This window comes from Condylura cristata, unplaced genomic scaffold, assembly GCF_000260355.1.
Source record: "Condylura cristata isolate star-nosed mole 26May11 unplaced genomic scaffold, ConCri1.0 scaffold00031, whole genome shotgun sequence".
NCBI lineage: Eukaryota > Metazoa > Chordata > Mammalia > Eulipotyphla > Talpidae > Condylura > Condylura cristata.
This window is the reverse complement of record NW_004567132.1, coordinates 2,303,832-2,319,948: the sequence shown is the minus strand read 5'-3', so window position 1 is coordinate 2,319,948 and position 16,117 is coordinate 2,303,832. Positions and strand designations below refer to the sequence as shown.

Sequence of the window (16,117 nt, the reverse complement as noted above, 5' to 3'; positions counted from 1 at the left end):
CGGGGCAGGCGGGAATCGAACTCATGCGGAAGTGGCTTTAGATTCTCAGTGCTGTGCTTTAACCCGCTGCGCCACCAGGGAGGGCCCGTGTTCTGCATTTTTAACATGTCAGTAAAAGTAAATAAAAGGTATTGATTAATTTTATTCAAATGCATCTCGTAAATTGTTGACCCGAATAGGACTTGATAGACTTATGAATATGATTAAAGCATATAGAGACTATAAAGACGTAGATATGAATTATGGATATATTAAACTTTATAGTCCATGATAACAATCTGGTACTACTAGTGGCACTACTTTTACCTATTCATCTTGGCCTTTTCTTTGTAGATACAGTTTTATGTTATCCCATTGCAAACTGAATCTTTGCTTGCTGCTCTTTAGTCTCCTTCCAACTTTCTTTATTTCTGCTGAGGTTATATTCTATTTGTTTTTCAGATGAGACACTTTTTGCTCTTCCTGCTGCATCTGAGCCTGTGATACACTCCTCTGCAGGCAAGTTCTTTCTGCTAGCCATTTATACTCTGTATTCTAGCTTTAACTCTTTAGTTTTGTTAAATGTAGAGAGTAGTTTGAATTTACTAAATATTAGTATGGTTCCAAGAATGTTTGTCTACTTAAAAAAATCTGAAATTTATGCATTAGATGCAGTATACAAGAGAAAAATAGGTAGAAACCGTAATAATCAGAATTATGTAAGGAATTCTTAGATCCTTCATTTACATATTTAAATACGAGCCTTGGAGTACAGTTTTTTTGCTTATAGTGTAAAGCTTTCTTGTAAATGAATGCTTGTCTATGGCATTTAATTATCTAATTCCCTTTCTTTTATTACTGTCAAACTCTTCTCTTAAATTTTCTTTCCTTCCTCTTAAATGAGTTAAAAGTAGTTTTTCTCTGTTGGTTTTGAGGGTTTTCACAACGACTTGATCTGTGCCTTTGTGTAGCATGTAATCACCTCTGTAGCTGTGCACAGGTTTTATTGACAGTAACTTTAAATTTTTTCAGTAATGATTCAAGTCTACTTGGTTATTTATAAAATGTTACTAACATTTAATTTAGTTAACCGTAAGTTACTAAAACACTATTTTGAATCTATCATAAAACTTGCATTAACTCTGAGAACACAGGCATTCTCTAACTTTCCTTTCTGTCCATGGTCACAGAAAAAATTATGGACTTGAAGGAGCAGCCAGGTAACACTGTTTCCACTGGTCAAGAGGATTTCTCATCTGTCCTGCTTGAAACTGCTGCTTCTCTTCCTTCTCTATCTCCCTTCTCAGCTGCTTCTTTTAAAGAACAGGAATACCTTGGTAATTTATCAGTATTACCCACCAAAGAAACACATCAAGAAACTTCAAATGAAACTTTTAATGCATTCTCAGAGAAGGCAAAAAATCCATTTATAGACAAAGATATAACAGAATTTTCAGAATTGGAATACTCAGAAATGGGATCATCATCATTAAATGGTTCCCAAAAAGTAGAATCTGCCATAGTAGCAGACCCTAGGAAAGAGATAGTTGTGAAGAATAAAGAGGAAGATAATGATTTAGTTAGTAATAACATCCTTCATAATCAACAGGCGTTACCTGTAGCCCTGACTAAATCAGTTAAAGAGGACAAAATTGTGTCTCCAGAAAAAACAAAGGACAGTTTTAATGAAGAGAGAACTGCAGCAGAAGCTCCTTTGAGGGAAGAATATGCAGACTTCAAACCATTTGAACAAGTATGGGAAATGAAGAAGACTTATAAGGAAGATAGTGTTGTGTTGGCTGCTGGAAGTAATATAGAGGGCAAGCTAGAAAGTAAAATGGAAGAGAAATGTTTTGCAGGTAGCCTTGAGGAAATAAGTCATGGGAAAGATAGCGAAAGCAGTAATGATGATATCTCTTTTCCCAGTACACCAGAAGCTATAAAGGGTGGTTCAGGAGCATATATCACATGTGCTCCCTTTAACCCAAATGCAACTGAGAGAATATCAACAAACATTTTTCCTTTGTTGGAGGACCGTGCTTCAGCAAATAAGACAGATGAAAAAAAAATAGAGGAGAAGAAGGCCCAAATTACAACGGAGAAGAATACTAGCACCAAAACATCAAATCCTTTCCTTGTAGCAACACAGGATGCTGAGACAACAGATTATGTCACAACAGATAATTTATCAAAGGTGACTGGGGAAATAGTGGCAAATATGCCTGAAGGCCTAACCCCAGATTTGGTACAGGAAGCATGTGAAAGTGAACTGAGTGAAGTGACGGCTACAAAGATTGCTTTTGAAACAAAAATGGACTTGGTGCAGACATCAGAAACTATGCAAGAGTCTCTATTCCCTGTTGCTCAGCTTTGCCCATCATTTGAAGAATCTGAAGCTACTCCGTCACCAGTTTTGCCTGACATTGTTATGGAAGCACCATTAAATTCCATAGTTCCAAGTGCTGGTGCTTCTGCAGTGCAGCCCAGTTCATCTCCTTTAGAAGTTCCTTCTATAGTTAATTATGAAAGCAAGAAACTTGAGCCTGAAAATCCTCCCCCCTATGAAGAGGCCATGAATGTATCACTAATAAAGGAAGGAAGTAAAACTGAAGGTATTAATGCAGGTGCTCAAGATACAGAAACTCCTTATATATCTATTGCATGTGATTTGATTAAAGAAACAAAACTTTCTACTGAACCAATGCCAGATTATTCTAATTATTCAGAAACAGCAAAAGTTGCACAGCCAGTGCCTGATCATTCTGAGCTAGTTGAAGATTCTTCACCTGATTCTGAACCAGTTGACTTATTTAGTGATGACTCAATATCTGACGTTCCTCCTAAACAAGAGGAGGCTATGGTTCTTGTGAAAGAAAATCTCACTGAAACATCATCTGAGTCAATGAGCAAACAAGAAAATAAGGGAAAATTAAGTGCTTCACCAGTTCCCGAGGTGGGAAAGCCATATTTGGAATCATTTCAGCCCAATTTAGATACTACAACCGGTACCTTATCACCTGATGGGGTTTCAACATTTACCCAAAAGGAGAAAATTCCTTTGCAGATGGAAGAGCTCAATACTGCAGTTTACTCAAATGATGGCTTATTTATTTCTAAGGAAGCAAAAATAAGAGAGAGTGAAACATTTTCAGATTCTTCTCCAATTGAGATTATAGATGAATTCCCTACATTTGTCAGTTCGAAAACTGATTTTTCTCCTCAAATAGTCAGGGAATACACTGACCTAGAAGTATCCTGCAAAAGTGAAATAGCTAATGTCCAGGATGGAGTTGAGTCATTGCCTTGCTCAGAATTACCCAGTACTCTTTCTTTCAAGACTGTAAAACAGCCTAAAGGTGAAGATGAAGTTTGTGTCTCAGATGAATTCTCCAAAGATAGGCCTGATATTTCAAAGGTGCCCTTACTGCCTCCAAATGTTCCTGCTTTGCCCACTCAAACAGAGATAGGCAGTGTAGTTAAACCTAAAGTTCTTTTGAAAGAAGCTGAGAAAAAACTTCCTTCTGATACAGAAAAAGAGAAAAGATCACCATCTGCTATATTTTCAGCAGAGCTGAGTAAAACTTCAGGTAATCAGTCCATATGTTGTTTTGTTCTTCTTGACACTATTTTTTCTTATCATGTGACATTCTGCTACATTTGGGTAGTCTATTGCATTTATAGTGTCAAATATATTACATTGGTAAGAATTCTGTCTTGTTTGAAGGTTTTAGCTTTTTTTTTTTTGGATCTTGCTTGCAGTCGCCACTCATCCTTGCTTTTAATTTTTTCATGCAATTACTTATTGTTCATTTTTATATTGTACCATGGAATTAGAATTTTTTAAATTAGAATTGACTTCAGTGTCATTCTTTTCACTTGCTTTAGTGTTTCTTGATAGCATGAAGAGCAAAAGCATTTTCTGATGTATTTTTTTTGTTTTCCTAAAAACACTTCATTTAACATTTTTAATTAAAGAGCATTTCATTAACTTTTCTAATACTTCAATATAATGTCTCATTTTCCAGTGTCAAGTATAAATTAACATTAAAAAATTGAGTAGTAGACTTTTGGTTGGAAAGGGTAAATTACGAAATGATATATGTACTCATTCTCATTTTTTGGTCTTGACGCTACATTTTTCCTAATACTTGATTTATGTGAAGTGATTTGAACATGTGTTTTTTTATTTAACATTTTAATTTAGATTTTCCCCCTTATAAAACTAGTGATTATTGTGTATTTACTGTCTTGTTTATTGAAGATGGGTAGCACTTAGTGGTAGAGAGAACAGTTAAAGATTATTGCTGTAATTTAAGAAAGAGATGATCAACATTAAGGCAGTGGGATGAGAGTGGGAGTGTTGGACTTGGTGTTTGATTGAAGATGGATATGAAAATAGGGGAAGGATTTAGACACACTACACAGACCCTGGGTTGTTGCTCTGCGTATCACCTCAGATGGTAATCACCTTAAATCAGGAACTAAAGAAATGTGAAAGAGTAAAGTAGGCTTAAAAGGCAAAATTGGAAACTTCAGTTTTGTATATGTTTTTATTAAGGTACCTATGAGACAGCCAAAAGTGATGGATGTGAGGGACCTTGATGATATCTGTACTTGCCCGAGTTCAGAAATAGTAATGAAAATGAGTCATCAGCTAGGTAGAGCCAAGATGTGATTTGATGGTGGGAGGATGTGTTCAACATTATCAAATACTAGAGACATCAGTTAAGATAAAAATTGTGAATTTGTGAAAAAAGTGAGGGAAGGTATTGGCTTGATAGTGGCAAGTAGTGAGTTTGGGCAGTGCTAGGGTTGCGTGAATGGGACGTGAGCAAATGGATAATAAATGTTGACAATTTCTAAGTGGTTTGAGAATGTGGAGAAGTGTTTGCAAGTACAAGAGAGATTGTGGGGTTGCAGAAGGACTTTTTCTTAATTAAAAATGTCTCAGAGTCAAGAGGAGATACGACTCCTCAAGTAGAGGATTTCACTTAGGAAGGAAGAATTTGAAGGACTTTGTAGTGAAAGAATAAAATATGGGTGTTGCTAGGGTTTTTTGGCTTCCGGTTCAAATTGTTGGATATGTTTGTTTTTTAAAGCAGGGTGTTAGATTATTTGCTGAGAGTCACTGGAACATGCTTGGGTGAAAGAGACCTGAAATGTTTTCTAATTAGCAGACAGTCAAAATCAAAGGGATGGTATATATGGTGATAGGGTGAGCCCAAAGTCTGGGTATAGTTTCAGAGAAGGCAAATTCAAGGTTGTGTGTTCAAAGATGGACCCAGTGCTAAATAATCAAAGAGGTGGGGGTAATAGTAAGAGAGTAGATTGAAATAATGGGCTGTGATATCAAAGTTGAAGATTGTAAAGAAGAGAGAAATGGAGTTGATAAGAGAATAGAAGGTCAGCTTGGTATCCAAATTAGAGCTAAGAACTAAGAGTAATAAGAATAAAAATAAGAACACCAGAATGATAGGATGCTGTAGTCTAAGTAGGATTGTGTCCGTGCCTGTGTGTTAGATGTTGAATATGAAATTCCATAATGATCATGGGACAAGGCCTAAAGTTGAGTAGGTAAAGTTGCTGCAGGTGAAGTCAAGGAAACCATGAAGTCAAGATGTTTGATTGCTCTTTCATATGACATTAAAGTCACCCAGGATGATGGCAGGACTTGAGTGAAAAGGAAGATTAGGAGCTAGGAACAAGAGTCTTTGGCAAAGGCTAGTGAGGCAGAATGGTAGATGGGAGTAATAAGGAAAGACGGAGAAAGGAATAGCAGCATGACAGACTACTGCCGCAGGCCTCTGAAATGATATTCTGGGTTGAGGTGTTGGAGAGTATGTTTCCTCTATTTAGAGAATTTTACAGGGAAGGAAGGCAGTATGGAGTTAGATTTGGTAGGAATTTTCAGTGAAGAAATTGAAGGTTAGGGGAGATAGTTCACGTGAAACGGGGACACAACAGTAGAGTAAAATGGTTTAGGAGAGAGAAAATGAGAGAAGCCCAGTGTAGCATTATGATAGTGTGGGTAAAGACCAAGGAAAAGCAGTTATGTGTTTTAACAGTCTCTAAAGTCTCACTGTATTTGCCCCAACACTCCCTCGTAAAACTTATCACTGATGATCTTCTAGTAGATGCTAGTACATGAGGGCACTCAGGTATTTTAGGCGTCAGCTGTCTGTCCTTAGATTGATTTGTATAACCTAGGGATCTTGACCTGTACTTAAGATGCCTTTCAATTTAAGTAAAGAAATGAGACCGTTGAAGGCTGAATAAAGGTGGTTGGAGAAGGACGTGTATACAGTATTCGAACTTTTTCTTTAGAGAATAGGTACTGAAAACCTTAAAAAAAAAAAAAAAAGGTCATGTTTTTCCCTGATGACTAGAGGGATGTTGAGAATTTGTTTTCTTTGGCAAAATAGTTTACATTCTTTAAGTTTTTAAAAATTCTGTGGCTAAAGATTTATTCTTTGGTATCCTCATGGCTTCCATTTTTGCTTAAAATATTACTATTGGTCCTTTCCTTGTTCACTTTCTACTTATTAAAAAATGAAACATCAAAGGTTTCAAAGGAACATACTCTAATAGTTGTATAATTTTGTCTACTACAAAAAGACCTAGATAGTGAAACTTCCGGAAGGTATAGAAAGACAGACAGTGCTACACAAAACAGTTGAAATGTTTTTCTCAGATGTGGAAGTCTCAGTTTGGCACAGGAATGACAGTATAGGTATATAAATATATAATTATTGCAAGTGGAAAATACTAATACATACTAAAAGTGAAGAGTGGCTAGCTCAACCTAGAAATGTTTGTAATGGCTTCAATGAAAAGGATTCTATGAAAATTTTAAATCACAAATATGAGTTAAAACACATCGACCTGCTTGTTTATGTAAATTCCAGATCCTGTTTAGGGGCATATTTGGGGCAGATGAGTATACGTGAGTATTATGGATAGTGTGTAGAAACCTACTCACCTGCAGCAAGGACATAGACTTGTGAACTGATTACATGTAACATTTAAGTAAACAGGAACATTTACGATTATTCATAGTTTAACAGGAATCAACTTACGCTAAAGGAAAATTTGACTCCTTAGTTGCTAAATGCAGTCATTTAGGATAGTTGTTTAAAACTCATTGCTTTTAAAAATTTGACTTGAATGGAAATAACTTCAAACTTAATTGGTATTTATCTAATTTTTTCTATTAATATTTACCCTATTTGCTTTATCATTAATGATCTCTTTCTGTAGATAATTACCTGGATACATTGTCAATCTTGTTTTTTCTGAATCATTGGGATTCTGATTTATATATTTCTGATACACATATTTAATATTTATATATTTCTGATACACATATTTAAATACTTCAGAGAAAGAGAACTCTTTTACATAACCTCAGGACAGCTGTTAAGTCCAGAAATTTACATTCATATAATTTTTTTAAGTCTATCATTCATAGTCCAGTTTTGTTTTGCCTAATAAGGACTTTAGAGCTTTCTCTACTACCAGATCTAGTCTAGAATCAAGTTTTGCATTTAATTAATGTCGCTTTGATGGCTTTCCAGTATGGATCACTTCCATTCTTTACTGCTGTGACATTAGTATTTTTGAAGAGTATAGTCCCCTTCCACATTTTGGATTTGTTTGATGTTTCTTAGTGATCAGAATGAGATTATGAATTTATGGGAAAAATGATGATGATATTGTGTTTCTTTCATGGTATCATATTGGAGTATTTGCTATCCATCAATCCCTCATTGAGCAATTTAATTTTGAGTATGTGGTCAATGTTCGTCCTTGATTTGCTCATTGAAAAATAGATACTTAACCATCCAAAATATCTGCTCAAACCTTATCTCACCCCCAAATTTAGTATGCATTGGTACTCCCTTGATTCGATTTTTATCAGTAAGGTTGCAGTTTGATGGTTTTTCAGTTCCAACATTCCCTCCATATTTATAAACAAGACTTTGTCATTTTACTGTTGGCCAGAGCCCTTTTCTATGAATGTATTATTTATTATCAGAATGGATCCATGAACATCTATTTCCTCCTCAGTGATTTATGATTCATGACTAAATAAACTACAGGGAAAAAAATGTACAAAGACTGTCTTATACTCTACTTGGAGGTACCTGCTATCCATGAACTCTGCTGAATGTAAACTTTCCAGGTTTGGTGGGCCCCTATCAGCAGCTATATTTTTGGGGGATGGGGAATGGCAGGGAGGGTGGTAGAAAGGAAAGCATTTCTTCTTTCTAACAATAAAATGTTAAAAGATTCATCTCATGCCTACTGTGCTCCAGAACTGCAGCCAGTCATTTCTCTGGGGGTACTTGATTGCTTTTAATCTGTAGTGTGTTAGAGGTCAAGAGATGAATGGTAATTACACTCCTGGCTCTTGTAGGGTCATTCCATTTTAGCTCTTTTCAGTGGGCAGAACTAGGAAAAAAATAAACACATAAACGTACTTATTTTAGAAATTATGAGTTCACACAGATAACTTCAGTTCTAATCCATTCCTAAAAAAATCATTTCTTCTTTCACTTACTATTTTTTTTATTTTCCCCACCTTCAGTGTGGTGTAATATTTATTTGAAAGTTAGGTTAATGTGTTTGAGTTTTAATTTTTCCTATTTTATATTAGGAGGCTTTTAAATTGAGAATTTTGAAATTTGGAGAAAAATTTTTTCACATAGTGACATCAATTAGTCTCCTCTACAGCCTTAAGAAACTTTTTTTTTTCCTTAAAGATTTATTTATTTATGCTACAAGAACTGGGGGTAGACCAGAGGTGTTGAGGAATGAGAAGATTTAGCAGAGACAGAGTGGGGAACAGCACAGTAGGATCTATTCAAATACACTGTTGGAGGGAGCAGTGAGCAAGACAGGAGAGGTATACTGCCCTATATGGGTCACATCCCTGGCTGGGGATCCAGCTTACTTTGCAGTGGCTGGTGAGAGCTTGATAGCACTGAGACTTAACCTCCTGTATGACCAGGGAGGCCTAGAAGAATCTGTTTTATAGGTGACAAACCTAAACCAAGGACTGTTCATTGATTTTCTTAAAGGTTATAGAACAAATTATGTAATAAGCATAATACCTTTGAATTTATACTTATTCCAGATAGTGTTCTTTCTTATATTGTCTTCTACAAGGGAGATTTTTTCCCAGCATGTGAAGAACTTGGATTCCAATTTAGGTTTTTTTCTCGTCTTAGTTGTTGCCTTATTTTGGATTGAGCAATTATTACCCTAAATTCATTTGACAACCAAGTTGTTGCTACCATACTTATATAGCTCTTGTGTTGAGGACATTAGCCAATGCCAAAACATTTTTAAAAGTTTAGAAAATTGCAATTTTTTTTGTCATATAATCTTCCAAATGTAAGGATAATAGAATGAGGTGCTTTCATGTGCTGACTAACCCTAGTGTGGTCAACTATTATCATCAATATTATTGGTAGGCCACTAATAAGGAAAGATGCAAATGTCTTTCATCCAAATGACTGACTTGATAACTTTATGATACTGATTGCTTTAATGTGGGTTTTTTTTTTTTTTTTTTTTGCTTGCTTGTTCTGCCACTAACACATAGAATATTTTCAGTTTATGAATTAGAGTAGAGGTTGTGCTGACCTGTTGGGACTGTTGGTGAATAAAATATAAACCTACCATATGTTGATTATTTATTCATTATACTTAAATTGTTTAATATCTAATAGTAGTATCATAATAAAGAACTCACCTAAGAGAACCTCATTTATCTAGGTTAAGAATAAAAATAATCCTTTGCAGATTTGTATATATTACTACTTACTATGTACTCATCAGTAAGAGCTTTGTTTTGATTTTATGACTTAATACATTTTTCTTATGTTAAAAAATTTTGCTAGATAGCTTTTCAGCTTTTCCACTAAAGTCTTGTAGATAGTAAGGCTTAGTATTTTGGTTAAAATGTATTTTTGATAACCATATTTGGGATACTTTTTAAATTAGTTGGACTTTGGTTATGATTGGGAACCTTAAGTAAGACATTTGTAAAAATATTTAATCTAACAAATGGAGAGAAATGTCTTTAGCTAGAAGACTTAGTAAAGTATAGCTGAATTCTGACTGTTAATAAAGGAATTAATGATAATCATTTAAATGTGACATTGTAAAATCAGTGAGAATTTAGTTGTATTTACTATGGACTAATACAGTTGAAAATAAATATGAACTATGTACCATAAAAGATAAGATACTGCTAAATACAATGTGGTTGAAAGGACTTCATCTTAGACATCTTACAAACCTTCCACTTGTAATATTTCATTACATTAGCTGAACAAATAAATTTATCTTACTTGTATTTCTGTTGTGAATTACCTGTTCATACATACCCTTTGCCCATTTTTAAAATGATTTTGTCTCTTATGAGTTCTTTATATGTAAAGAATGTAAATTCTTGTAGTATTAGTTTTCCCACTTATTTTTTTTCTTTTACATTTTAGTGGGTATTTTATGGTATATTACCAGAGGAAAATTACATTTTTGTTTATCTGCAATTTCATTTTTACATTTACTTCTGATTGTTTTAAATTTGATTCTGGTTAAAGATAATTTTACATCATATGCCTTTTTCCTATACCCATCAAACTGGATCTAGTTGGTTATTACCAAGTTGCAATTGTAGAGAAGAGTAAAAAATTAAGAACAGTTTTTGGATTGTACAGTCAATTGTACTATGGAATTTGGTGCCATCTAGTGTTTTCTAGAAAACAAAGTCTGTGGAACCTCTGTAATTACCATATGGAATAAATACAGAGTTGGACAGAGAAATGTAAGCTATAAATTTGTTTTTAAAGATTTATTTATGCATATAGAACTGGGGTACAGGCCAGAGATATGGAGGGTGAGAGTATTCACCAGAGACAGAGGGGAGCAGAACAGGCAGATCCACGAAGTACACTGCTGAGGGGAGCAGTGGGCAGGTCAGGAGAGGTCTGCCTCGCCCCATGTGGATCTCCTCTTGGGCAGTCTGGAATCAAACTCATGGGAAAGTGGCTTAAGCTTCTTAGTGCTGTGCTTTAACCCCCTGTGCCACCAGGTAGGGCCTATAAATTTTTTAACATCAATTTTTCCCATAATATTTTTAAGATAGACTATAAACTGATTTTGAATTTTGACACATTGTACTGAATTAAAACTTGAATCATGCTATTTTAAACTTTACAAATGACTGATTTCCCTGTGTACTTCAGTAAAAATTAATAAGTTATGAAGGTCTGTTCAAAGCCTAGGCTTTATATCTTTAACATATTTGTCTCATTAGAGCTTCAAATTTAAGTTTACAATTTCAAATTTCAAAATGCTTTGGATTTTTGGGAATATCTGCACATTTATTTTGGGGTAAAACAAGCTGACATTTAGTTCTCATTGAACAGTATCACATTTTATATGTCTATGGATTCTAGTGTTCAGTTTTAGTAGCTATGTGAAATATCTATAATTAAAATGTCATTGTTTCCTTGGTATTTTATATTATCATTTGTTTTCTAGACTTAGTCTTTCTCCATGCCTTAAGATTCAATTTGGTAATGTTGAAGTGCTTTAATTTAGTCCATAGAGGGCATTATATTACAGCACATGGCAGTAGACAGCATTATTTAATACCTTCAGTAACGAGACTTTAGTTTCATAAGAACTCATAATTATTAAATTTTTGAATATGCTTAAACTATGTGGTAGTTTATATTTTTGTTAACAAGGGAGAATCCTGCCAGAAAGTGGAAATAATTATTTTAGTTATTAACATACACAGTTTAGAGTTAAGCACTTTCAATCCAAATGACCACCTTATGTGTTCTACCTCATTTCCCTTGACCTCTAACCATGTAAACAAGACAAAACAGAAATGTGAGTTTGGTGTCACCTTTATGTTCTGGTGCTTGATTCATGAATTGTTTGATAAAGCTAATTAGGTCTCTAAATTTGAAAATAAGAAAATTCAGAGTTCTGTGATTCAGAAGTAGAGGAAGGAAAGAGATGGAAAACGAGAAATGATCTTAAGAGAGCTGGCTGGGGTGCACTTACAGCTTACATATTACTGCCTATTTCAAATAACAGGCTTCTGCTGTCTGAAATCCTGCAATGAGGGCAGGAAGAAAGAATTCATGAGAGGGTTATGGAGAAAGGCTTTTTATTAAGTAGTAATTGAGTTACATTTACAGTTTTGCTAATGAGGTAAGTATACTGAGAAAATCACTTTTTGAGATATGGGAAGAGAAACATGCAATATGAGTCATTTCAGGGCATGGTTTCCTTTGAAATTAGGGATATGCTTGAGGAGGGTCCTTCATAGGTGTTTAAAAAAACATGGGAGAAGTCATGCGGATTTGGATATTGAGGAGGAAGTTGCCATTTTGAGTTCATGTAAAGGAATATCACTCTGTCTACTCTCATCCCTAATTCCACCACTCCCAAACCCCACCACCACCTCTACCACAATATGCAATAGGACTTATAATACAGACAAAGCTTTCATTGCACTGCAAATACAGGAATGTTCTGTGGCCCCACCTTTGGAAGCCTTTGTTTTTAAAAAGGGAAGTAGGTTCCTGTCTGAAATAATCAAAAAACACTTTACTATGTAGATATATCTCTTGCCAGAAAGTGGAAATAATTATTTTAGTTACCAGCTTAGAGGGAAGAATCTACTCGGTTTGATGTATTTACTCTATTGGAAAAGAATACTAGTAGCCTAGTTACAGATGCACTGTGCCAGAAAAGAAAGAACTTCATTTTATTTTTAAAAACAAAATGTTAAGTCTTTAAAGAAAAACAAAATAAGTTAACTTTTGTGTTCTCTGTTTGCCTGTGAAAGTGGGATTTAATGTGGAATGAGGCTATTGGAATGAGACATAAAGTATCCATATATACATTTTCTCAGGTGGGAAATGATAGAACTTTAAAGCACAATTTGTATGTGGGCGGGGGTGGGGCACTGGTGGTGAGAAAGGTACAGGGCAATTGCTTAGAATCAAATGGCCTAATAGATGGTTTTTTAGCCTGATGGTAGTACACAGCTAACACTTAGAGGTAGCCCTTTTTGCCAGGCACTATCCTGAGAGTTAATGTATTAACATTGATCACATTAACTAGTCTACTTGGCTTTACATCTTTAACATATTTGTCTCACTAAAGCTTCAAATTTAAGTTCCTTTTTTGCTTAGTTTACTAAATTTAAAACAACTAGTTGTCTTAATGGACACAGTGTCATTTGACTTACAGAACTTAGTTTTCCCTGTAAAGTTAGTATCTTACTTTGTAAAGAACATAAAAATTAAGTAGTGCTAGTGCTATGTAAGGTTGAACTTCAGGGCTTCTGTTTTATATTCTTAATTGCCAGGGTAGCAGTTAAGTATATTTAATGTTTAGATGAATGTGTATTTTTTTGAATTGCTAAACCAAGTCAAGTACCAGAGTATGTGAGGAGTATAAATGGTAAATGTCTTTGTAAAGAAGTACATATATTTTGTTGTAGTGCAGAATCTGTGACCTGAGAAGTGTGGGTGCTGTTTCTTAGTACTTTAGTCCTAATGTACCAGTATTTATTGACCTACAATTTAAAGGGATTTTTCATTAAAAAATATCTTTGAAAAAACTTCTATGAAGTGACTAGTGCGAGATTCCAAGCTGTTGCACGGAGAAGCAGACATATTCAGCTGATTATCAAACACTACGAAAATATGCAGTGAATTTTTAAAGTTAAAAGTTAAATATTAACTATTGAATTGAGAATGCTTGACTCTTTAAAATTTGCATTGGTTTATTTATGTTTGGAATTAGAAAAATGGGCACAGATGAGTAATCTTCAGGCCACTTCTGATATTAAGGACTTTGCACAGTTTTATATCAAGTTCCAGAAAATAAACTTATTTCAGTGTAGTAATAATTGCTTAAAAAGCATGTAATTTTTACATAAATCACATATCTTACAATCCTGTCATTATACATGTTAAAGTATTTTAGCTGATTTGATTATTGGCTTTTCTGCTTAGTCAGATGGTAACATCGGTTAAACTGGTTATGGAATATTAAAAAATACAGAACTAGGATGAACACTAGCTTTTTAGTTAAACACAATTTCAGACATTTTCTCCCTGATTTGTTTCATTAACCAGTAAAATTGTACTTTGCTCTTATGTCATTTTCCCAAGGGAAATGATAGAAGTAGGCCATACGAATATTTCTCTTTAAGCTAAGAATCTATTCTTAGCACCTGCAGCCAGTCATGTCTAATAGATACTTATTGAAAGATTGAGTTGGAACAGGTGATGATTAAGAGTAAGTATATATCTGAAGTCTTTAAAAGTTTCCCATAATCGTAAAAGGAAAAAAAAAACACAGAATTTTACATTAGAAAGATATGGTTGTTGAATTGCACAAAAACTTTTATGTTCAAGTAGTATATATTCCACAAATAATAATTTGATTTTGTGATCCTCTCATATCCTTATAGAGAGTACAAAATGCTTAGTGCTTTTTAAGTCTTAATAAACAGGAGAAATCAAGGAGAGACTCTTATTTTCAGAATTGAAATTTAAGCTATTCATTTTTATATCTTACTAGTTAAACATTGATCTTACAGTTTTGAATGATTTTAAGTGCATTTCAAATATATTTAGTGATTAGCTCTTCTGAAAAAGCAGCCCTCTTTTCTCTCCTTTCCTTTGGTAGTCTGCCCCTTCCCCTGCAAAAGTAGCTCCATTTTGTATGTGCAGCAAGCAAAAGACTACAGAACAATAAACAGATAGAAGGAAGGCGGAGAGCCTGAGTATTAGTAGCCTAGTTACAGATTGCACTGCGTCAGACTCTCCACACCCAGAAGACGTCAGGTGACTTCAGTCCTGCTGCAGTTGTGCAGCAGACTGCAGACTTCGCTCAAGGAAACGAATATTTCATGTCTGGGGTAGATTTTTGTGGTTACAGCTTTTCTGTTGGCATGCATAATTGATAATTGCATCTGGAGGGTCGATCGTGACAAGAGATGGACGGTCAGAAGAAAAATTGGAAAGACAAGGGTAATTGCTTTTAAATACTCTATTTGATTTTTTATGTGACCAGTATACATCTATGGGAATAAACCTTGCAATTTAGATGCATTTTGGAATGAAAAATGAAGCGTATGAAAGGCTAAGAGCAAAGGATTAGAAAAGCTATTTCATATGTTTAATTTACACTTGGTTGTATATGCCAAGATGTGATCTATTTTTTTCCCCTGACATTGATTTAGTTCTTGCAGTTTTATCATTGTTTAGCTTGTGTTTAGTCTTGCACATTGTAAATAGTATAATTCTAACATTTCATTTGTTGATTATTTTGGTGTGTAAGTCTCTACTTGTTTTTTGATTCCATAATGAAGTATTTTCTGTGACTAAAGTGTTTTTGTTTTGTTTTGCTTTCAAGCGACTTGGTATAGTTGAAATTTTATTCAGAGATTTGTGGCTAGCAAGATACTTCATTTGTAATGAACCCATTTTCTTCTTTTGAAATCTAATTAAATATTATTACCAGTCCCCTTTTAATTATAGTTTTTTGTGTGTGTATCTTGAAATTGCTGAAATGTAGTTTTAAATGCATGCTTAAAGTCACTAACCTTTGTCCTTGCAATAACCAATCAGTGATCTTGATCCCCTCTTCCTCCCCCTTGAAATCTCAGATCCTTTCAAGTCTCAGTGGATCGTTGTGTAAGAATGTAAGTCCGTAAGTGGCAAAATGTTGGCTTTGATGAATATTGTAAAAATATTTTACCAGGTAGCTGTTAAATGAGCCATTAAAGGAAAAGTAGACAATAGACTATCTAGCTGACCATTTATAATAAGTAATCTTTTTAAAAAACCTTTGCAGTACAAGTAGACATTCCACACAGTAATTTATTTTTTCTACTGGCTACATTCAAGTTTTATACTTAAAAAAATATTATTTCCTTGTATAGCAGATTTGTTAGCAGAACTAGTGATAGGTTTCTAAAAACAATATATGAAGCTAATTATAGTAATCTTCACATCATCCTCTTAAAAATGTGTTCAGTAAAGGAATGTGGGAAATAGGTGGGCTTAACACTGAATGCATATTGAGACAC

At 34.3% G+C, this 16,117-nt stretch overlaps 1 protein-coding gene across 4 annotated transcripts in view; it reads left to right on the top strand.

The window, feature by feature from the left end:
* RTN4 (reticulon 4) overlaps positions 1-16,117 on the top strand; it is a 60,819-nt gene that overhangs the window by 14,669 nt on the left and 30,033 nt on the right. The window contains exons 1-2 of one of the 4 annotated variants that reach the window (XM_004691402.2): positions 436-498; positions 1,170-3,566. In XM_004691402.2, the coding sequence (XP_004691459.1) occupies positions 1,178-3,566 (2,389 nt within the window). In that variant the 5' untranslated portion in view covers positions 436-498; positions 1,170-1,177. Of the gene's footprint in view, positions 1-435; positions 499-1,159; positions 3,567-14,812; positions 15,057-16,117 lie in introns of those variants that run through there. The other 3 variants (XM_004691403.2, XM_004691401.2, XM_004691404.2) reach the window with 3 other exon arrangements.